This window comes from Furipterus horrens, unplaced genomic scaffold (assembly GCF_987537825.1).
Source record: "Furipterus horrens unplaced genomic scaffold, mFurHor1.1.pri manual_scaffold_7, whole genome shotgun sequence".
NCBI lineage: Eukaryota > Metazoa > Chordata > Mammalia > Chiroptera > Furipteridae > Furipterus > Furipterus horrens.
The window spans coordinates 144023406-144046184 of NW_028327177.1; the positions used below are offsets into that span (position 1 = coordinate 144023406).

At 59.6% G+C, this 22779-nt stretch overlaps 1 protein-coding gene across 1 annotated transcript in view; it reads left to right on the forward strand.

The window, feature by feature from the left end:
• Nucleotides 1-22779, forward strand: part of LOC150005548 (contactin-3-like) — an 81992-nt gene that overhangs the window by 26942 nt on the left and 32271 nt on the right. The window contains exons 5-13 of the mRNA XM_090284973.1: nt 4659-4862; nt 6419-6521; nt 6977-7161; nt 10383-10519; nt 11303-11432; nt 13194-13344; nt 17368-17495; nt 18970-19145; nt 22452-22569. Coding sequence (XP_090141099.1) covers nt 4659-4862; nt 6419-6521; nt 6977-7161; nt 10383-10519; nt 11303-11432; nt 13194-13344; nt 17368-17495; nt 18970-19145; nt 22452-22569 — 1332 coding nt within the window. The remainder of the gene's footprint in view (nt 1-4658; nt 4863-6418; nt 6522-6976; nt 7162-10382; nt 10520-11302; nt 11433-13193; nt 13345-17367; nt 17496-18969; nt 19146-22451; nt 22570-22779) is intronic.

Sequence of the window (22779 nt, forward strand, 5' to 3'; positions counted from 1 at the left end):
TCCAGGTGCTAGATCTTTCCCCGCGGCCACGAGACTGTTACGTGGTGTCACTGGATGTGATGACGACTCACCCCAGGAGTCCCCCCCAAACTAATCTGATCAGCGACATCTTAGCTCAGGCACGGCCGGCAAACAGCAAGGGACTCCTGTCCGTACACTGGGCAGCTGGCGCGTCCCCCCTGTACAACTGCTTTGGGGTGTGTGCCCACGCCGGTGGGACCGCTGGCGTTTACGGGACCCGGAGGTATCCGCCCACAGACCGTGGCCTCCGGACGGCTGTGTTCTGAGTCCTCTGAACATGCATGACGGCCACCTGTTTTGATCTCTAAGGAGAACATTTGCTGCAGTGAATCCTCCTAACGGCTGGGCGCCCACTTTGCATGGGAACTGGGATGGAAATCCTGGCTTCCTCCAAAGCGCTCGAATGTGGACACTTCGCGTTAGAACTGTTGGCCGAGGCTCCCTCCCTCCCGTCTCCCCTCCTTCCCTCACGTTCTGTCTTCTTTCCATCCATCCATCCATTTTATGTACCCATCGGTTTATTATCAGATACCCGCTGACGTGCGGGAGGTGACTCCTGCCTGTCTCACTGCAGTAAACTCGGCCCCTATGTCAGTGGCCTCAGCAGTGAGCAGAGGGACATCAAGAGCATTGCTGTGGACCTTGTCGGGAATGTGTTTGGGTCGATATTTGTTGATACTCCCCCCCCCCCGCCCCGCCTGCTCCCGTTGGCACCACCGAGCAGACGTGCAGGAAATAGAAACAAGGAATTCCCATCATCCATGTGGGCGCGGAGCCCCCAGGACATGGCAAGGTGGGTCTGCTGGGGACAGGTCACCTGTAATGACAGCAGGAGTTGTTTCCTAACCAGCCAGACGCCGGGCGCTGGCTCACAGCTCTGAGGACAGGTGCGGCTCCGAGGACAGGTGCGGCTCCGAGGACAGATGCGACTCTGAGGACAGGTGTGTCTCTGAGGACAGGTGCGGCTCCGAGGACAGGTGCGGCTCCGAGGACAGGTGTGGCTCTGAGGACAGGTGCGGCTCCGAGGACAGGTGCGGCTCCGAGGACAGGTGCGGCTCCGAGGACAGGTGTGGCTCTGAGGACAGGTGCGGCTCCGAGGACAGATGCGGGTCTGAGGACAGGTGTGGCTCTGAGGACAGGTTGGGGACAGGTGTGGCTCTGAGGACAGGTGCGGCTCCGAGGACAGATGCGGCTCTGAGGACAGGTGCGGCTCTGAGGACAGGTTGGGGACAGGTGTGGCTCCGAGGACAGGTGTGGCTCCAAGGACAGATGCGGCTCTGAGGACAGGTGTGGCTCTGAGGACAGGTTGGGGACAAGTGTGGCTCTGAGGACAGGTGTGGCTCCGAGGACAGATGCGGCTCCGAGGACAGGTGCGGGTCTGAGGACAGGTTGGGGACAGGTGTGGCTCCGAGGACAGGTGTGGCTCTGAGGACAGGTTGGGGACAGGTGTGGCTCCGAGGACAGGTGTGGCTCCAAGGACAGGTGCGGCTTGCACTCCATATCAAGAAGCTTACACCAGAGCAATAGGTCCTTTATCCAAAGCCACCCATCAGACTTGGGCATTACCCAGAGGGTCTCTGGCTGCTCAAGTCCCATGGTTATTGCTACAGAGAAAGCAGATCTTTGGGTTTTTCACTAAAGCTGGAAACAGCATGTTGGCAAAATTTCCAAACTGGTTTCACACTGTGGGTCAGACAGCAGGTGTCTTGAGGTCCTTCAGCCTGTTGCCTGCATGAGGGTGGGTGGTCCCTTCTGCAAGGACTTTGGGTTCATGCTAATTGTTTAAAGCCTCGTTCACCCAACAGTCTGAGGGGATGCAGGTGGAGAGACCCTTAAGGTGTGGTTACAGCCTTTAAAAACCCACTTGTGTGAGGCTCCGAGAACGTAAAATAATTCCAAACTAGACCAATTAAACTGCCAGTTCAGGGCTCCGGGAGCGGCAGTGTCTGGGGGCCGCCCTCCGTCTCTCTGGAGCTAGTTTTCCAAATCGAATTCACGTCCTTTTTCTGAAGCAACTAAGCGTTTGCTCTTCCCATCTCATTCACAACTCCACTTCGTTTAATCTGTTTTTTACAACCCAGAGCCGGGATCAATCTGTCAGCTAAACAGAACAAAGTCGTGGGGGCTGATGTGCGAGATTTCATCATAGCTGAGTACGAACTCGGTCAGGTTTTTGGGACCAAATTTGACTTCAGCTGGAAGGAGGTCAGTGTGGGTGCTGACGTCCACGGTGACCCAGTTCCAGGAAGGAGGGACGTGTCCCCAGGGTCAACACATAGACTCTGCAGAAGCGGGGACTGACTCCCCTAGTGTCTGTACCGGGATCTTTGTTCTTCATGGAAATCTGTGAATCTCGAAACTCAAGGACGTGTTTCTCATTTTTCTCACGTAACCGTCATGCGTTCCGTGACATTATTTGGCAATAGTGTGCATGCTGCAGCCCAGTCTTGCGATTTCCTCTTTCGGTCCTCGCCTAAGGACGTATGTGCTGGTTTTTTAGAGAAAGGTGACAGGAGGAGGGATGTCGCTGGGCTGCCTCCCGTGAGCCCGACTGGGATGGGACCCGCAGCCATAGGGAGCACAGGACGACACTCCCGCCTCCACGCCCCGCAGCCAGGGCTGTCCTGCTGCTGCTTCCCTGGCCTCCCGCTCGATGTGACACAAGGTTCCGGGGCTCTGCCTGTGTCTGTGTGTCCCCAGCGTCCCCTGAGCAGGGCCTTCCTGCAGTCGCCTGCCCGGGGCCCGACGGCAGTGCAAGCAGAAAGGAGAACTCGGTTCCCGTGTGGCCTCACCCTCCCATCAGCCTGTGTTGTACTCAGAGACCCTTGTGGGACACAGGGTGGCATTTGTCACAGTGCAGCCAAAATGGGCATCGTGCAAACGCAGGGCCCTGAACGGGACACAGCATCTCTCCACCTGCGGGGAAGGCGAGGGAGGGGACCTCCGGTTCCTTCTCAGAGCTTCAGACGGCACCGTGTTAATTTTACGTGCTCCCCATAAGGAGGACTCCCTGTGGCTTGGCCCACACTTACTCGCCACCCAGCCGTCCCCAGTGGGGGGCCCACTCCAGGAAGGCCCCCCATCCCCAGCTCACCGAGCTGGTCACATGATCCTCTGCCCCGCACTCCGGGGCTCGTGAAGCTTCTCGGCGGCACGGCCGAGAGTCCAGGCCTTTCCTCCCCGGCTGCTCTTCGGAGAGCACAGCGCTGCTTGTGCCGCGGTCCGACGCTGTTCCCCAGGGCGCACTTTCAAACCTGGATTCTGTACAGACAGCCGACAGAGGAAGCGGGGAGGGGGACGCCATGCCCCTTACTTGCCCCGGGAGCCGGGGAGCCGGCGCCAGGATGTGTCCAGGTTCTTCTTGGAGGGAGGATTCTTGATCTGCTGGGCCTGGTTCGTCATCAAATCCCCAGGAACCGTGGGAGGCAGTGGAGGCGGTGGGACCAGCTCGCACCCCGAGCGGCTGGTGAATCCCACTCCTAGGTGTGGCCCCGTTCCCGCCGTCACAGGGCGGCAGCCGGCTGGGGTTTCCCGCAGCGAGCTTCCCTTCACCCGGAGCGCAGGAACTGCGTGGCTTCGTGCCGCTCTCGGTGCCGGGGACCGCCGACGCCCGGCCTGCAGCCCGCGCCCTGCGGCGGGTCTGGGCAGAGAAGGGCGCCCCCTCGTGACCGCTGCGTCGCGTGTGGAAGGCGGGCTCCGGGTCTCCCCAGGCGACCGCGAGGCTCTGAATCTTGGTACGAAACAGCCGTGGGAATTAGGCCTTGAATATAGTTTGGAACTTACTGTTCATGAAGTGTGTCTTTGGTGACATCTTTTCCGAATTGCCTTCGAAAGGCATCAGTGAACCCACGCAATGGGGTTAATGCACATGTAGAAGAAAATGGGGCCACAGGAGGGCCACGTGCGCGGCCCACGAGAGGGTCGGTCCTTTGGACCCTGAGGTTCAAGGAAGCGCTCAGACTTAACTTTAGGGACCAGTTAGTCGCATAAACTTATTGTTAATTAACTCCATGCGTGTAGATGGAGAGCTGTTGAGTGTTTTGGGGTGACTCGTGTTGCTAATTGGCTGGGGGCGGGGCAGGCAGGGTAACAGTGACGTCACCTGTTGCTGGGCGGGCGCCCCCCCTGCGCAGCGGCAGTCACTCTGGGCGGGAGCCCCTCGGGGCAGCAGGTGATCCTCAGGCTGGAACCAGCTTCGAGGACCCCGCGGGCGTTTCTAAGGCACAAGCGGGAGACGGAGGAACCAGGCATTGCGGGCTCTGGAGCCGCAGGGCGACCCCCGTGGGCGGGGACGGAGGGCGGGGAAGGGGGCTTCCCCGGCGCGCAGCGGGGAGCCGGGCTGCGCAGCCCCTGAGAACCGAGGCCCGAGGCCGCTGCGCACGGCGGGCGCTCTGGGTCCGGAGACGCTCGTGGTGGGCGGTCACGGCCGTGGGGCACGGCAGTGTTGGGGACAGCGGGGTCCCCGCCCGAGGCTGCCTCCAGCACAGAGGACCCCGTGACCGGGCCTCTCCGTGACCCGCGGCAGAAGCGCTCGCGGCCCCTCGGAGCGAAGGCGCGCGTGTTGCCGCGAGTGTTCTGGGGGCGCCACCCCCTGACAGCGGCGTTTCCTCCTCTCCGCCCCCCCCTCCACCCGGCAGAGCTGACCTACGCGTGGATCTTCAACGAGTACCCGTCGTTCGTGGAAGAGGATCGCCGCAGGTTCGTCTCGCAGGAGACGGGCCACCTGTACATCGCCAAGGTGGAGCCGTCGGACGTGGGGAACTACACCTGCGTGGTGACCAGCGCGGTGGCCGCGGGCCGTGTGCTGGGCGCGCCGACGCCGCTGACGCTGCGAGCCGACGGTAGGGGCCGCGCGCGGGTCCGGGCGCGGGGTCCGTGCGCGCCGCGGGGACGGGTGGGCGCCGCGGGGGCGCATCGCGAAGCGCTGTCCCCCCCTTTGTTCCGGGACAGAAGCGAGCACCAGTGCAGGGACTGAACCTGCAAACATAGGTCCCGGTACCCAGTCCCCACGCAGGGGCCGGTGCAGAATGAAAACGAGGGCGCGTGGCCCCCAAATGATGGAGCATTTCCAGACGCTGGCCCGTTACACAGGGCGCGGGGCCCCGTGAGCCTGGAGCGAGCCGTCCTTCCCGACCCTGGCGGCTAGAGGTGCTTTGCTAAAGGCTGAAACTTGGCTTTCTAAGAAAACAAGGGAACCACCTGGGCACGGGACGCCCAGAACTTACCTTGTAACGAAAGTCTGCGCTGTTTGAACAATGTGTCTTCATCACCAGCGCGGGGATTCTAGTTAACAATACGCACTGTGCACTTGAAATTTGCTAAGGGAGCAAATCTTCAGTGTTCTCACCACAAAACATGTTTAAAAAATTAATTAAAAATGACCCGGTCAGTGTGGCTCAGTGGGTTGGGTGTCGTCCCACAAACCGAAAGGTCACCATCAGCTGGATTCCCCGTCAGGGCACCTGCCTGGGTTGGGGCTGTGGGTTCGATCCCCAATTGGGGCGTTGGAGAGGCAACCAATTGGTGTTCCTCTCTCACATCAGTCTTTCCTGCTCTTTCTCTCTCCCTTTCCCTTTCTCTAAAATAAAAATGAAGTTTAAAAACATTAATTAGGAATGGTGTCTGTGTGAGGGGCTACATGTGCTACCTTGATTGAGAGCATCATTTCCCAACATGTACATGTATTAAGTGATCACGTTGGACACAAGAATAATCACACCGTACAGCCTAAGTGTAGACGGTATTTACTTGTCAGTCATCCCTCCGGAAAGCTGGGGAAATGTGCATCCTCGCCCCGTGTGGCTGCTTTGAGGAGCCCGTGAGCCACGGAGGAAGCAGGTCTGAAAGCCCGGGAACCATCCGCTCACACAGAGCTGCGTCGGCCGCACCTGGTCACCTGCGCCCGCTCCCCAGCCAGCAATGATTGCATTTGACCTTCCCGGTTTTCACGCTGCTTATGGCCCGCAGAGAGCCGTTTGCTAGGTCTGAGGCCAGTGTGTGCGCCGCCAGGGCCTTTGCGTTAACTCCAAGCCCCCATCCTTGCCCTCGAGGGCACTTTGAGGGGGTCCAAGGCATCGCGTGTTTCCGTTGGACTGCACATGTCCCAATGGGATGCAGAATGCCAGAGCCACCGTTTTACGTAACGTGAGAAATGTGCCGATTTTCTCGGAACTGCTCTGTAAACGGTGACTTGTGAATCTTGGAATTTGAGGATGTTTTTAACATAGCGCATTTGGCCTGAGTCCGCCCGGCTTCCCAACGCGTCTGATGGTGGGAAGTGGGTCGTTTACATCATTAGGAGAAGCTCGTTCAAAAGGCAGTGAGAGAGAGGCATGTGCGAGGAAAAGGGGACCGTCCCAAAGGGAACGGTGAAACTGTCAACTTTGTGGCTTTACAGGTGTGATGGGGGAATATGAGCCGAAAATAGAAGTTCAGTTTCCAGAAACTCTTCCATCCGCCAAAGGCTCCACCGTAAAGCTGGAGTGTTTTGCCCTCGGAAAGTAAGTGTTATCTTTCCCCCTTCTTCCTGCTGAGGAGGCAGGCAGCTCCGCAAGGTCAAGCCAGGTGCTGGCAGGCTCTATTTTTTTTTTTTTTTAAGAAGCAAATGAAAAATAAAATGCAGGGGACATGCACGTGTATAATTTAGTTTGAAATTTTAAAATGCTCCTGCCTGCCTAATTTCATAATCTAAATTTGTGTGAGCTTCCTTTTTCTTGTGACAGGACAGTGGGTATTGGGATCTTTTATGCTGAATCAGGAATTAGCTCCAGAAAGCACGGGGTTTATCTTATTAAACTGTCAACAGAAGGAGGTCGGCCTTGGTGTCAGGCTTGCGTGGGAGTGGCTGACGAAAACCTGGGCCCTTTCCTCGACCCAAACCAAAACTTTCCTTCGTTGAGCCAAAAACGCTCTAGACTTTTTACAAGAGCAAATAATGTGACCCTCTTCCTCGCAGCCCCATCCCCCAGATCACGTGGAGGAGAAGCGACGGGCTGCCGTTTCCCGGCAAAGTCCGGCTGCAGAAGTTCAGCGGGGTCCTCGAGATCCCCAGCTTCCAGCAGGAGGACGCAGGCTCCTACGAGTGTGTCGCTGAGAACTCCCGGGGGAGAAACGTAGCCAGAGGGCGCCTCACGTACTATGGTGGGTGTCCCCGCACGTCCGCTGGGCGGTGACCCCATGCACCTGCCGGCGGGTGTCCCCACACATCCATCAGTGGGTGTCCCTGGGTATCTGCCAGTGGGTGTCCCCGCATGCCCGCCAATGGGTGTCCCTGCGCACCTGCCGGGGGGTGACCCCATGCACCTGTCGGCGGGTGTCCCCACGCACCCATCAGTGGGTGTCCCTGGGTATTTGCCGGTGGGTGTCCCCGCATGCCCGCCAATGGTTGTCCCTGCACACCCACCGGGGGCTGTCCCTGTGCGCCACTGCGGTGGCAGTTAGACCAGACACAGCAGAGCCCAGTGTCCCCTGTTCTGCGTTTTGTTAGGATAACTACCCTAAAAGGAGTTGAAAAGGAATGGCGGTCAGCTGTTAGAGGCACACTTACTTTGCATTTTAAAACGATCCACATGGTAATGAAATATTTCACTTTTTCTTCTGAGAACCACTGTTTCACCTTATCAAGGGGAGATGCCCCTTCCAGGAAGTGTGGGTTGAGTTGTTCATGATCTGGGCTCAGCAGGAGGGAGCTGCCAGTTCCCGGCTCCCCGGCTGTCCCTGCCCGTCCCCGAATCGCGACGGGGCTGCTTACTCAGCGGCCTGGGCGTTGTGATCACATGTACTCGCTGGGCTGCTCAGTTCGGGGAAGGGAAGGATGATAATGTCACCTCCATTTAGAGTTCATTTGTAGGAAAATTAGATTGTCTTCCTATTCAGAACTTTTTTGCAACGACCTTTTATTAACAATATCCCAGGTTTTGATGAAAGCACATTTTAGAAAACATCAGTGGGTGATTTTACAAAATGTACTGTGAGATCGTGGACACAGAAGCCAGAGAATACACATTTGCAGTGCAGTCATCAGGCACGTTATGAAACTAGGGAGAACGGATCCCTTTGTAAAGGGAGACGGCGAAGGTTCCATTTGTCTTAGACGCGGGCCATGGCAGCGGGTCGCCGTGCCAGCCGGGCAGCAGCACGCACCCCGCGGGGAGGAGAAAGTTCGCAGAGTCACGTGTTAAAACGACGCGGTTCATTTGACCCCGTGAGGAAAACCAGGTGTGTGCCCCACCTCGGGTCCAGTCCGAGGGGCACTAGAGTGTCACGTGAGACGTCCGGACCGTCAGGGACCACTCGGAGGCTCGGGTTGGAAGGCACAGCCCCAGCAGCAGCGACCCCGGTGCCGGGCCTCCGTGGTGGTGGGCAATGCGGAGCCGGGCCGGGGGCCCCCCACGTGGCTCCAGCTCTCAGGCCCCCCCCAAAGCAAGTCACTTTCCTCCCGCCTTAGGTTAGCGCTTCCTTCCCAGCAGCCTCTGCCGGAGCAGGGTGAAGAGCGGCCGTTCCAGGAGCGCAGGACAGCCCCTGTCCCCTGTGTCACCGGGAGGGTGTCAGCCGCGTGGACAGTGACCCCAAACCAGCAATAAACGAGACAGGACGAGGAGTCCAAGGCTGAGCTGGCATCCAGCCCTGGCTTAGCCGGTCTGTGGTTTTCGTTGGGGTTTTCATCTGTCTTTTCCCGTTCTCTGCGTGGTGGCTTCATGACAGGCACAGCTCGTGGGTCCTCGTCCCCTTCCCTCCTCCAGCGCCGCCGGCCCCGGGCTGACCGCCACGCACGCCGTCACTTCCGAGGGCCCCGGCCTTGGCCCGCCTAAGAGGTTCTGACTGGAGCAGGGAGCAGGGTCAGGTTTTCCTGGATTTTATGGGTGACGTGGGGTGGGGCAGGGAGGGCGGCCTCACGAGAACTGGGGTTCGTTTGGAACCAGGAGGGGAGATTGGGGCACCGCGCGGCAGCGCGACACCCGCGGCTGAGGACAGAGGTCGCGGTGGCTTCAGTCTGTCGCGCAGCATCTGCGCCTCGGAAGTTAACGAGGGGATTCACGACAGTGCGTGCGGTCAGCTGCCTGTCGGCCCTGCTACTTCCTGCGACAAATGGTCTCGTCGGACGCGTGGGTCTCATCTGACGGGCGAAGTGCATCGCCGCGAACGGCCGCTGTAGCTCCGGGATTGGCTTGGCCGACAGGCGACCCTCTCGCTGGGGGACAGAGGGGAGAGGGGACACAGCGGGGAGCCTCGCTCCAGACCGCGTGTCCGTCACGGGCACATGCGTGAGGTCTGCCAGCCGTCCCCGCCCATCCGGGCCGGTCGCTTCTGAAAGAAGAAACTGTGTTTCCATCAGAAGAAGAGATGTGGGACTGAACTACCCTTCAGAGTGGGCCAGTCCTTATCTATTTCTTAAAAAAATGGAATAATGTAAAACTTAGGTTCCATATCTCTAAAAGCTGCATAGATGTCTTTTCATTTCAATTCCATTTTCCTAGAAAGCAATTTTATGAGATAGAAATGGAAAGGCGGGTTTTCCCCCAGTTGCAATTAAGTAGAACGAGATGCACTGACTCTCCACGTGGGGTGCCACCGCGACCCCCCCTCGCTCCCCACACCCATCTCGTGTCAACAGTGAGATGCCCGCCTCCCGGTGCAGCAGCTGAGGCCCGCGCGGGGTCTCGGCTGAGCCGCTGAACACTCGGCCGCTTGCAGGCGGTATGTGCTGTTATCCATAAAAAGAATTTTCCTAATAGTATCTTCCAAGTGAAAATGATAAGTCCACCTGATACAACTGATTTGCATCCGTAATTTAAGGCCCACCAGTGACCCCTTTTTAATAAAACCTCACGATTCAGATTGAACCAATAGATCCATTTCCTCTGCTTACGTTCTCATTAGCACAGAGGCTCACGAGATGCTCACGGTCTGTATTTAATTAAACGTTACTTCTAACCGGAAGGAAGCATTCTTCCTCGGCTGCAGTTGTTCTGGGGATGTGACGGTCCAGTGCACGATTTCAGACCGGCGTCCGCTGTTGTTCACGGACGTTGTCATCAGTGGCGACCTCACGATTCAAAGCTGCGCTTGGAAATGAAATCTGTCCCACGTACCTGCGTTACCGTCTCCTGACAGAGCCCGAAGACGGTCACTGAGTGCCCAGAATGTGGAAACAGAGCAGGGGGAGTTTGGCTTAGGAAGGGACAGAGGCCATATCTGTCCTCCAGTCTGGTGACATCCCCCAGTCTCTGTAGTGGAACAGGGGACAGCTGATCACCCCGGGCACACGGGTCCGTCGCCCGCAGCCCTGCCTCCAGGCCCACGCACACGGACAACAGGTCCCGTTTTCGTGGGCTGGGGTCTGAAGCCTCTTCCCCTTGCAGCGAAGCCTCACTGGGTGCAGCCGATCAGGGACGTGCGGGCCGCCGTGCAAGACGCCGTGCGCTGGGAGTGCTCCGCCAGCGGCAAGCCCCGGCCCTCCTACCGCTGGCTGAAGAATGGGGCGGCCCTGGAGCTGGAGGTGAGGCGGCTCCCTGTGCCCCCAGGGAAGGGCGGGGGCGGGGGGAGCCCAGAGGCTCCTGCCGGACACCCCGGGTGCCACCCGTCGCTAGGGCAGGGGGTGGGGACCTCGCATCGCACTGGGAAAGGGGAGTGTTATGAATTCAGCCTGTGAAGCGGCTGACCCCCTCCTTGGTTTGGAAGTTAGAGAAGCTGCCACCCAGGTCCCTGCAGACGTCGCTCCCCTCCCCCTGGGCGGCGCCTCGCCTGGCCCCTGCAGGTGAGCGGGTGACTGACCTCATCACCCGGTCACCTGCGCATGTGTGTTCTCAGTCCCTCCTCCCCAGGCCTGTGACCTTTGCCCTTTAAATTCTGTGCAGGGTCACCACTGTTCCTTCACATTCCCATGCGGAATGTTCCAGACACCCTGAAACCCTACGTAAATGGGTGTTGCCCAGAACCCGTTCCGATGCTCAGCATTGGTATTTGTAATGCCTTTCACCGGCCTGATTCTGTAAAAGGGCATAACCCTTTCCCGTGGTGAGCGGGTCGGATGGATCCTGATTAAAAGCCACCGTGTGGGCCGCAAGGGATCCTCAGCGGCTGCAACATGGCACCTCAGTGTGCGGCTGTGACGTTAAAATCAGCCTCACGCTTTCAAGGAGAAGTTTCAGTTTCCAGCCAGACGGCCTGGCAGCCTGAGAAAATGGGGGCGGGCCGCGCGCAGGAAACCCTGGCCGGGGTTTCCACTGTCCCGCCAAGGTGGGGTCTGCGCGGGCGTGCGAGACGTTCTCGTTCCGCCCAGGAGAGGATTCAGCTGGAGAACGGCGCCCTCACCATCGCGAACCTCACGGTGGCCGATTCCGGAATGTTCCAGTGCATCGCGGAGAACAAACACGGGCTCATCTATGCCAGTGCAGAGCTCAAGGTCGTGGGTGAGGCCCGCTTCCCCGCCTTCTCGTTTTCCTTAAATCCCGCCTTTTGCTGGCGGCCGCAGTGTTTACGCCACGCTCCTGCCTTTACTAAGGCTCCCGGTGTCCCAGCAGAGTCGCTCGGGGTTCCGGTCAAGCCCCCAGTCCCGTGACCTCCAAAGAAAGCGGGAGTCACGGCCGCATGAGGCCACCGCTGGGGGCCGGCGCTGACGGCAGCCTCCTGTCCTGGCGCTGCTGTCACGCAGTCGCCTTCCGGGGAGCCTGTGACTCTGGTGGTCTCTGCTGCTGGGCCACGGGAGGACACCCCCAATTTAAGCCAGTCACTTGCGGGTCGGAAAGGGGCCGCCGTTTCGTCGGTAACGCAGCTGGAGGCACCCGGCTGGGCGTGACGCAGCCCTGATTAGCCGGGGCCCGGCGCCCAAGCTTCTCCTCCCTCCCGGGCTCGGGCCCCCGAGAGCAGAGGGTGATCTGTCACTGAGAGTACAGCACAGTGAGGTGTAGACAGGAAGGGGACGGGAGGGAGGACAGACGCACGGACTGCGGTTCCATGTCATTAAAATAAATCTTCGGGTTTGGCACAGCCCGACCGAGACTCCAACGTCACCAGCGTTACCAGGCGGTAGGTGCTGCTCCCTACACAATTGTTTCCGTGACGGCGGTCGGTCCAGGGGCGACGGGTGGCTTCCTTAATCGCTCCGATGGAAGTCCCAGGCCTGCCTGTCTCTGGCCCACGGAGCCTGAGCGGGTCCCTTTCCCGTGCTGCCCCCGTCTGCGTGTCCCAGGGGTCAGAAGGTCCTGACGGGTCTGGCTCGCCCACCCTCAGCTGGGACAGTGGTTCCCCTGGGGACCTGTCTGGGCCCATGTGTGGTCATCATGGTGTCAGGGGCAGGGGCCGCTGGCTGGAGCACCGGGCATGTTGTGGTGGGCGTGGTGAGGCGGCTGAGTGCCTTACAGACAGACACCCACAGGCCAGCAAGGGACCCAGCCCCAGACGGCAAGGTCGTGTTGAAAACTCCTGACTCAACCAAAGCAGGGCTCTCAGCCTCTGTGCCCTGAGGACAGACGTGTGTCCTCTGCACCAGGAGGGCCGGCCCTTAGCTGAAAGGCTGGCCCCTGTCCCTGAGGCCGGGGGACACCGAGTCTCAGGCCACGTGCGGTCTTGTCCGTGAAAGTGATGGGTCCCTGCCCAGCACCCCGCGCGGGGCTCTTACTGAGGAACAGAACCAGATGTTGTTAAAACTGACTGTATTGAAACATAGGGGTCCTTTTGGCTTGTTTGCATAAAAATGATTCTCTTCAGAATCTTAATTTTATGACCAACAACCTCTGGACACATCTTCTGTCTCGACAGCCATACAGGTAGTGTGACTTACGGTACGATTTCCACTTGTTAAAAATAAATGGCCTTCCCTGTGACCTCTGTAAGACAGAGCACTGCACCGTTTGGGGAACGCCCCAGGCTCCGAGAGACACCTGCGGTCACCTCCGTGGAACCAGTCCCACAGACGTTCTGTGACGCACGTTTTTCACTTGAGCAAACTCAGGATGGAGCGGTTTTAAACGTTACAGTAAACAGTGGACGTTTCCTTGTAAAGTCATTGTCTCACGAGGCAGAACTGGGCGGAAACACACAGTGGAAGTTGGTTTGACATTGAAACGCCACAGACGGCCGTTTCAGAGTCGACCTTTGGCTCGTTCGGGGGGACGCAGACTCTTCCGGCCGGATCTCCAGCCCCCGCCGCTCGCCTGTGCTTCCCCCCCCAGCGTCCGCCCCGGACTTCTCCGGCGCACCCCTGAAGAAGCTGGTCCGGGCGCAGGTGGGCAGCGAGGTGGCCCTGGACTGCCAGCCCCGCGCCTCGCCCAGGGCTCGGTCCTCCTGGAAGAGAGGCGAGGTGGCCGTGCGGGACCACGGAAGGTAGGCTCCCTGCTCCCCCGGGGCAACTGTCACCCGAGAACAGCCCGTTACTATTTGACCAGCAGCCTGGGTTTGCTCAGGAGCCTCACAAGGGACATCATGGGGAGGGGGTGACAAGCAGGGGTCGGGGTGGCGCCCTCTGCAAGGTTGGAGGAGGGCGTTTGGCGAGGGGAGGCGGCTTGATTCCCAGAGAAGCAGGAGCTGGGGGGAGCTCAGGGGCTGGCAGCTTCTCTGGGCCGGCCTGAAGGCCCCCCACCCACCTGCTGGGGAGGGGCAGGGTGGGCGTGCTGCTGGCAAGGAGAAGCGCTTCCTCCCTCCCTCGGGCGCCTGGCTCCGCCCTCCTGTCTGGGGTCCCCTCAGGGCCCCCGACTCCGTCCCCAACAAGGTTTCCCTTACTTATTTCCCCCACTCCGAAGTGCGTCTTCTGTGGGAGTGCAGGACCCAGCACTCGGGAGACGCGAGGTGTCGGGGAGCGTCAGCAGCAGCGCGACCTTGTCCCGTGACCCTCTCCTGATGAGAGCCGTGCGTCCGTGTCTGAAATATAAACACAGACCGATCTTGCCTCTCCCCACGTAGAATTTTGCTTTAGACAGGGTTCCCCTCCCTGTTGCCGGGTGAGCCTCAGACGGGAGAGATGAAGGGGTTTCAGCCCTGGACCCGGGCTCAGGAGGTGTCCCGGGGGCCCAGCTTCCCCGGGCGAAGGCCCCGCGATGTCCCGGCAGCAGGGGACAGATAGACACCACGCAGTGCGGCTACCTTACCGTGAGGTGTGTGGTTAGGCAGAGGTGATCTTGCTTTCCTGGTCGTTATAATCACATTTACAGCGAAGGGCAGGAGCTGGCCAGGCTGCCCAGGCTGTTTCTGCGTCTCGTGTCCTCACTGTTAATGGGATGACGCCCTGTCCCCACTTTGCGTCAGGAGGGTCCGCGTGTGAGTGACACACAGGTCAGGGCCTGGCAGAGCGTGAACGTGAGTACGGGCCGTCAGTCCTGTGCACTGAGGAGCTGCGACCGGCCAGGCGTGGTGCCCAGAAGTCACACTATACGCAGAACAGTGGCCCCAGGGATGGCCGCGATCTCCGCCTGGACACCTGGGGCTCCGCTGCAGTGCCTGACAGAAGATGGCGCTCACCAGGGGACACGAAACAGCTTTTCCTAGGGGACGTGGGTGGGCTCACGTCAGTGGCTGAGCACCTGGAAGGGGAAGAAGAAAGCACGTTTCAGAGCTGCCTGGGGACCAGTGAGGAGGCCGGAGGGGTCTCGGGAGTGAGAGGGACCAGGTCGGGGTTGCTGGCTTTGCGGACGGTCAAGGGTCGTGGAGCAAAGGCACCTCAGGCTGCTCCGCAAGGTGAGGACATCCCTCCCCCAACAGGGGCCTCAGCCCCAGGGCCACAGGGAACCAGCCCCGCCGAGACCTGAAGGAGCAGGAAACGTCTCTAGAACCTTCTGGGGAGTCCAGCCCCGATAATACCAGCTCCGGACTTCTGACCTCTGGCGTGAAAAGATAGTGAGTCTGTGCCGTTCTAGGCCGCGGGGTCGGTAGTAACTTGCTGTAGAAGACAGAGCAGCCCGTGCGGAGGTCTCCACGCATCAGGTCCTGTACCCCCACGGCCCTGTGGCGCGTCCGTCCCACGACCTCCCTTTACGAACGAGAAAACGGAAGCGTGGAGGAATTCTGTGCCTCGCCACGACTCATGTGGTCTGTGCGACTCTGGGCCCTGAGCACCAAGCTTCACACTGTACAGGGACCCAGGACGGCAGAGGTGGGCGCAGCCGGTGAAGCGGAGCCCAGATGATGAGATGATGGTGATGATGATGATGATGAGATGATGATGATGACGATGATGATGATGAGATGATGATGATGAGATGACGATGACGATGATGATGAGATGATGGTGATGATGATGATGATGACGATGATGATGATGAGATGACGATGACGATGATGATGAGATGATGGTGATGAGATGACGATGACGATGATGATGAGATGATGGTGATGATGATGATGACGATGATGATGAGATGACGATGACGATGATGATGAGATGATGGTGATGAGATGACGATGACGATGATGATGAGATGATGATGATGAAATGATAATGAGATGATGATGATGATGATGATGATATGACGATGATGAGATGATGATGATGACGATGATGAGATGATGACGATGATGATGATGATGATGATGAGATGATGACAATGACGATGATGAGATGATGACGATGAGATGATGAATGACGACGATGACGATGATGATGAGATGATAATGATGACGACGATGACGATGATGACACTGTGTGTGTGATGAGAGGAAAACAAACCATGAAGCCATAGCCCAGGCCGTGCGGGGTCCCTTCTCCAGAAGTGCACAGTCGGGCTGCAGACGCCCAGGTTGGCCTGCTTTTGGGTGAAAGGCCCAGAGGCGTCCCCGGGAGCTGGTGCCGCCCGCTCTGCAGCTGCCCGCAAGTTCGCGGAGGCGCCTCCATCGGGAGGGGGACGCAGAGCCACGAGCCTGGTGGTCCCACACACCCCCGACTCCGCGGCCGGAAGCGGGCACACGATTCAGAGTCCTCGCTTTTGAAGTTGGTTTAAATACGTACAGGCCTGTGGCACAAAGTTTGCTCTGACTCTGCCGGACGTTACGTCTTCCTGTATAAATGCTGACTTTTTGTGGTCAGAAATGGATAAATAATTTGAACTGTACCCATAAATTAAGGAGGGACTGCACCCCAAGGACATCGGTACTCTGCAGTGTTGAACCCGCTCATCCGCATAGTAGGGCCTGTGGGAGGCCGGGGTTTTTAGTCCTAATTTTAAAGGAGGATTAAAGGGGTTAGCAGATTTAGCTGGAAGCCTAGCAGCGTGCACGGGGAGACCCTCCCACTTACGGAGAGGGGAGAACACAGGAAAAAAGGCCCGAGTCCCAGAGCCCCGCCTGGGATCTCCCACTCGGCTACATGCCACCTGGTGTCACGGGTCCTTCTGGGACGTTCCAGGAGCAGAGGCAGCTCCTACCTTACCCGGGGCTGCCAGGCACCTGTGCTCTCAGGTGGGCATGCGTGTGACGTCTGCACGTGCAGCTGCGCTGTCGGTGGCAATGAGGCCACGGCACCCATGGGAGGCAGGAGGCATGGGCTTCCCGTGTGTGGCCACTGGCTGGCTCCCAGGCTGGCTGGTCTCAAAGGTCCACGGTCACCTGGAGCCCGGTCGTCAGGGACGCAGGCGCCTCTCCCTTTCTGCCCCACCGTCCTCATGTCACGAGCCAGCTTCCCAGTGGCTAGAGGCGGCCACCGACCCCGGTCCGCACGGGCCGGGTCACCTCACACGGGGCTGCGGACATCCTGAAGAGGCTCACCCTCGTCCCTTTGGGAAAATGCGACACATATGAAACGCGGCCATGGGAACATACGCACGCTAAGCATCGAACGCAGATGTGGGTCGCACAGGGGCAGGCGCCCGTCTGGCTCACGGAAGGCGGGTGCTGGTGTTCCTGCGAATGGCTCAGAGGCCGCGGCTGGGAGCCGGGAGCCCGGCTTCTGTGCAGACGCTCATGGAGACTCCGCACAGGTTCCCTCGCGAGACCGGGGCGTTCCCGGGTCGAGCGCGCCTCCCCCAGGTTCTGCGTGGGAGGCTGGAGGGCTTCTTACTTCCCGTCGCGGCGTCAGGTTTCAGGGAAGGAGTCTCCTGCCTGCTGTTGATTTTCTCCAACCGCCACGCGGTGTGCTTTTGGACCGTACTTCACACTTGGTGAAGGAACCTCCCAGATGCGGAGTGATGTCCAGGGGCGCCGAGTGAGGTCACGCTGAGGGGCGTCCGGGGCACGGCGGGGGCTGGGGGCGCGCATCTTCTCCCTCGGGGTGTGTGTGTGCGGAAACGTCCCTGAAGGCGACCACGGGCTTGCTGGCCCTGAAACTGCCCGCTTCAGGCAACGCTGCTGTTTGAAAAACCGCTGTTTATTTGCGGAAATGGGACTCCCATGCGTTGATTTGTCTAATTTGTCTTTCTTTAGAATTTCTCTTTTACAAGAAGGAGGCCTCAAAATAGCCAACGTGACCAAAGCCGATGCCGGGACGTACACCTGCTTCGCCGAGAACCAGTTTGGGAGAGCCAACGCCTCCACGCACCTGGTGGTCACGGGTGGGTGTCACGCGGGGGCGCCGGGCACTGCGTGTCGCGGGCGAGGAAGCGGTGGCTGTGCTGCGGGCGGGGCGCTCTGGCAGAGAGGCCGCGACGCCCTGAGGACCCGTGCAGACCGGGGAAGGAACACCACCGACCGGGGCACGGGCGGCGTGGACAGAGTTAGGGGGAGGGGAGGAACCGGGACAGGCGCGGCCGGCACGTGGGAGGGAGCGGGCAGCGTTTGGCGTCTCGGAAGCCGGCAGAGTGAGTGCGCGAGGGGGAGACGGGGTCGCATGGGGCAGACGCTGCCGCTGCCGCCCCCGAGCCGATGGGGCAGGATGAGACGGGAATTTGCGGCGGGGAGACTCTGGGAACCTTGGTGGGAGCCGATGGGCTGTCGGGTGGTGCAGCTAGAACAGATTAAAGGGGTTGAGTAGGGGAAGCATAGTCAGCATGTTTAAATGAGTGTTGAAGATATTTGCTGCAACGTGCACCAAAGAAACAGGGAAGGGGGGGCCCAAGAGTTTAATTTACCACAGATGATGGGGAGGGAGCATCCACAGGAGGGAGCATCCACAGGAGGGAGCATCCACAGGAGGGAGTGTCCACAGGAGGGAGCATCCACAGGAGGGAGCATCCACAGGAGGGAGTGTCCACAGGAGGGAGCATCCACGGGGAGGGAGCGTCCACAGGGAGGGAGTGTCCACAGGAGGGAGCGTCCACAGGAGGGAGCATCCACAGGAGGGAGTGTCCACAGGAGGGAGCATCCACGGGGAGGGAGCGTCCACAGGAGGGAGCATCCACAGGAGGGAGTGTCCACAGGAGGGAGCATCCACGGGGAGGGAGCGTCCACAGGAGGGAGTGTCCACAGGAGGGAGCATCCACGGGGAGGGAGCGTCCACAGGAGGGAGCATCCACGGGGAGGGAGCGTCCACAGGAGGGAGCATCCACGGGGAGGGAGCGTCCACAGGAGGGAGCGCCCACAGGGATGGTCGCGAAGGGGAGAAAACCTGCTGATTGACACACCAGCCTCGTCTGCCTCCCTTGCGCCTGCCCTGAACACCCTGCGCCATCTTTCCGATGGTTCTGTCTACGTTTTGACAGGATCCCTTTTCTCCTCATTCAGAGGGCGGGAAGCAGGGGTTTCTGGTTCTGCCCCTGCACCTCACAAAGCAGCAAATCTCAGCGGAAACTGGCTTTTTGGTGGGAAGAGAACTCTGGTTTACAGGTGGCCCCAGTTTTAAGTGCAGGTACCCTGTCAGTGCAGGAACCATCGCCCCTTCAACAAGAGCCTGCGGGTCCCAGGAAGCATCCTGCAGATACGCATAAAGACGTCTGTTGAGCCTTGAGACGTTTTCATTATGCAGGCGGATGTGTGTATGTGCCTCACCAAACACACACTCTAAGCTAGATGAGCAGCCGGCCGTGAAAGTCACTTTCATCCAAATAAAATGGCGACGTTCTGCTTGAAACCTTATCCTTTCCCCACCAGAACCCACGAGGATGACGGTGGCGCCGCCCAGCCTGGACGTGTCCGTGGGCGAGAGCGTGCTCCTGCCCTGCCAGGTGCGGCACGACCCCCTGCTGGACGTGGTCTTCACCTGGTACTTCAACGGGACCCCTGTGGACTTCGGGAGGGACGGGTCCCACCTGGAGAAGGTCGGCGGGGTGAGTCCTGCCCCTTCCTCCTCCCTCGGGGGGCATGCGGCTCGGACCCCTGTCTGGGGAGGCCGCTGACACGCATGGGGGGCTCCAGAAACGTCTGTCGCCCACATGACTCCGGGCCCCCAGGTGCTGGGACCTCATGGAATTACTGGAATCACCAGAGAGTGAGCCCATTTGCTTCAACCTAGAAAGTAGTTTCAGTTGAAATCGGTGTCTGAGACGTTGCTGTCTGTGACTGCTCTGTCCTTAGCAGCCCGTGGGAGGGACCGCGTTCATATGCAGTGTTTGTCGTCAGCATGACAAGCTGGTGACGCGGCTGAGCAGGTCCCCTCTGCTGCTGGTCCCCAGGGTGGCTCTGGGCATTAGCAGCCACTCTGTCATTTTACAGGCACACAAACTGAGGGCATGAAACATGTATTAACCTGCCCAGAGCCACTGATCTGGCGCGCAGTCTAGACTGAAGCCAGAACGCAAATGCTTTCCAATACTCTGCTTTTTCCTCCCTTGTGCTGGTTCCATCTGGCCAAGAATTGATCACAAAGTTCAGGTGCTTAGAGCGTCACCCAGATGCGCCAAGGCTGCAGGTTCAATTCCCGGTCAGGGCACAGGCAAGAGTCGGCCAGTGAACGCGTCCATGCGGGGAACAGCGAATCGATGCTGCTGTCTGTCTCTCTTCCCCCTTTCCTCTCTCTCTAAAATCAGTCAATAAGTAAAAACAATTCAGATTTCAAGGAGCAATTGAGACTGCGGAGAACGGTGGGGGCGGCGGGGCGGGCAGTGACCGGGTCAGCAACTATCGGCGGGCCTCCCGGCGGGTCGCACGGCAGCCTGTGTGAAGCTGCCCCTCGGTGGCTCCGTTCTCTTGGCTGAGATGTCAGTGGTACCCAGGAGCATCTGGGGTTTGTCCTCTGGCCAGGACAGCACCGTGGACCACTGAGCCGGATGCGTTTGACAAACATTTCTCATTAAAAACGTGTCTGTGTATCTGTGGGCATATTGACATGTCAGGATCAGATCATGTGCCACTCAAAGATCAGCATCCTGGCCTCCGTCGCCTGATTTACATCCTTTACACAGAGACTCAGCCGTGCTGATCCACGTGGGTACAGTTCATCATCTCCGTGACCTGGCGGCATCACCCCGAGTGAGCGTCACGTCGGTCACCTGCTGTGTTTGGTCGGACACACGGAGGTTTTCATTTTTAGTGACTTTGGGTGACATTGCCCAAAACGTTCCCATAGGTGTCCCTGGTGAACACGTCCACGTGCCTCTGTGGGGGCCTCTCTCAGGAAGGGACTTGCTGGGTCACAGTCATGTGACTGTCCCGCCTCCTTAGGGGACTGAAGAGCCTCCCCGAGCGGCTGCCCGTCCACACCCCACTGGCGAAACCCAGTCCAGCTGCCCCACATCCGCCACGAGACCTGAACTGCCTCTCGTATGCAGGGGTCACCTACCCAGGGCGTGTGCCGTGTGACGTGATTTAATCCTGACTCAATAAACCTCTGAATTTGTAAAATTAACCTGTGCACGTGTGTCCATCTGCCCCTGAACTGGGCCCCGCCCTGTAGAGCAGAGATTGTGTGTTAGACGCTTCTTGGCGAATCAGATGAGGCTGCACTCGCTGAACGCTCCACGGAAGGACGATCACGTGAGAGACAGAAGCCGCTGGGAGAGCACCGCATGGAGGTTTCATTGAGAGAGGCAGACATCAAGGCGGGCATCCCTCCTAACGTTTGCTAACCTTCTCACGTACGTACCCATCCATCCAACGTCACATCAGTGCTTGAAAAATAAACGGTGGTTCCCGCGGTCTCGGCGTCTCGGTGAAAGGCTCCCTTTCCCCGCGCTACAATGTGGAAAGACCATTAAAATCCCATTTTGCTGGAGGGCAGCCCTCCCTGCATTTCTTCAGGAAGCTGGTGGGCGTGTACGTGAGCTGGCAATGCCGTTTCTCTCACCTGTCAAACCCAGTGAAGGGCCAGAACCACGTGCCCGGGAAGCGCACACCTGGGTCCGAGGACGTAAAGAAAGTCCTGCTCCGGTCTCTCACCTGGCTGCTTTCCAGAGAACGGACTAAACCTGGGGACAGTGGCAGCTCTTGGCACCAATGCCATGGTAGGACTGAACAGTAGCTGTGCCTCCTTCACTGAAAGGAGAGATTTCTATAGAAATCATAGCCCTGCTCCTGGGAGTCCATGCAGCTCCTAAAACCAACGGCTTTCTAAAGGTCAGCCGGCGGGAAAGCTTCTGTCTTGGGGATGAATTTCTAAATAACGCTGAGAAGACAGAGAGGGAGAGAAAGGGGAAAAGTTCCATTGGGTGAAAATGAAATGTGCCAAGTTAACAGTTTCTGGATTATCATTTAATTACAGCCATCCATCACCTCCCAGCGGCCCCCTCCCAGACCCGGAGGCCCGGTGGCAGCCGCGGGGCCCACTGGGCAGCCTGCGGACGGGAACCGTAGTCAGAAACTGCCCCGTCGGAGACCCTAGGAAATGACCTGGAAGCGGGGCAGGCGCATCCGTCTGTCGACAAACTCTGGGATCACGGAGGGTCACACTCTCCCTTTAATCAGTAAGACAAGGCTGTTGCTTCTCTGCGCCGCCTTGGAGACTTCTCAGTGAGGGATCGTTTCCCACGGGCTGTGCTCTCCACCTCGTTTTATTTCCACCCATGTTTTACTCCTGCGGGAGCCTGGCCGGCAGTTAGTCGTCTTGTGAACATGACTTCATGTTCCTTTACAACGAGGACGCGTGGAAGGTGAGCTTTAGAACGACCGGGGCTCCACTGAGTGGCCCTGAGAGGCGCCGGCAAACGTCTCGGCGGACAGCTGTTTTCTTTAGGGTTCGAACGTTGTAATGGCTTCCATTGCGGGTTCGTGGCGACGGCGCTGACATCGCAGCGAGGCCGGCTTTGGCGGCGTTGGGGACATGAGCCCCGGAGGCCGACATCCCCGCTACCCCCGCTTCTCGGGAGGTTTGCGCAGCGGAGCGCAGGGAGCCGGGGCCGCGCGTGCCACCGGGTGTGCCCGGCGTGTCACCTGGTGGGAGCCGTGGGCTCTGAGACGGCCAGCTCCGCCCCCGCGTGTCCTGGAGCCTCCAGCGGCTGGAGGGGTGCGGGCGCTGAGCCCGTCCGCGCCCCGCCCGCTCCGCGCTGTCCCCGCGTCCACACGGGCCCTCGTGCGCGTGTCCCCACGCCGCCGCCACGCAGGCTCCTTGCTGGGCGCCCGCGGGTCCGGCCTCGGGGCGCCAGCCCAGCCTCCCGAGCTCCGTGCCGGCGCAATGCGCTCACGACACGTTCGCCCCGCAGAGCTCGGCGGGCGACCTGCTGATCCGGAACGCGCAGCTGCAGCACGGCGGGCGGTACGTGTGCGTGGCGCGGAGCGCAGTGGACAGCGTGTCCTCGGCCGCCGCCCTCGTCGTGAGAGGTGAGCACCGCGCGCCCTTGCCTCCGGGCTCGCGGCCACGCCGCGCCTCCCGCGGGAAACGCCGGGCAGGGGGGCTCCGGGGCGGGCGGCCCTGATACTGACTCGTGCCCGCCCCCCAGAGCGTGACGGCAGGGCTGGGGCGCAGTCCGAGGCCCAAAAGCCCCAGCGCTGCCCTCGTGCCCGCACGGTGACGCGCACCCCCAGCTGCCG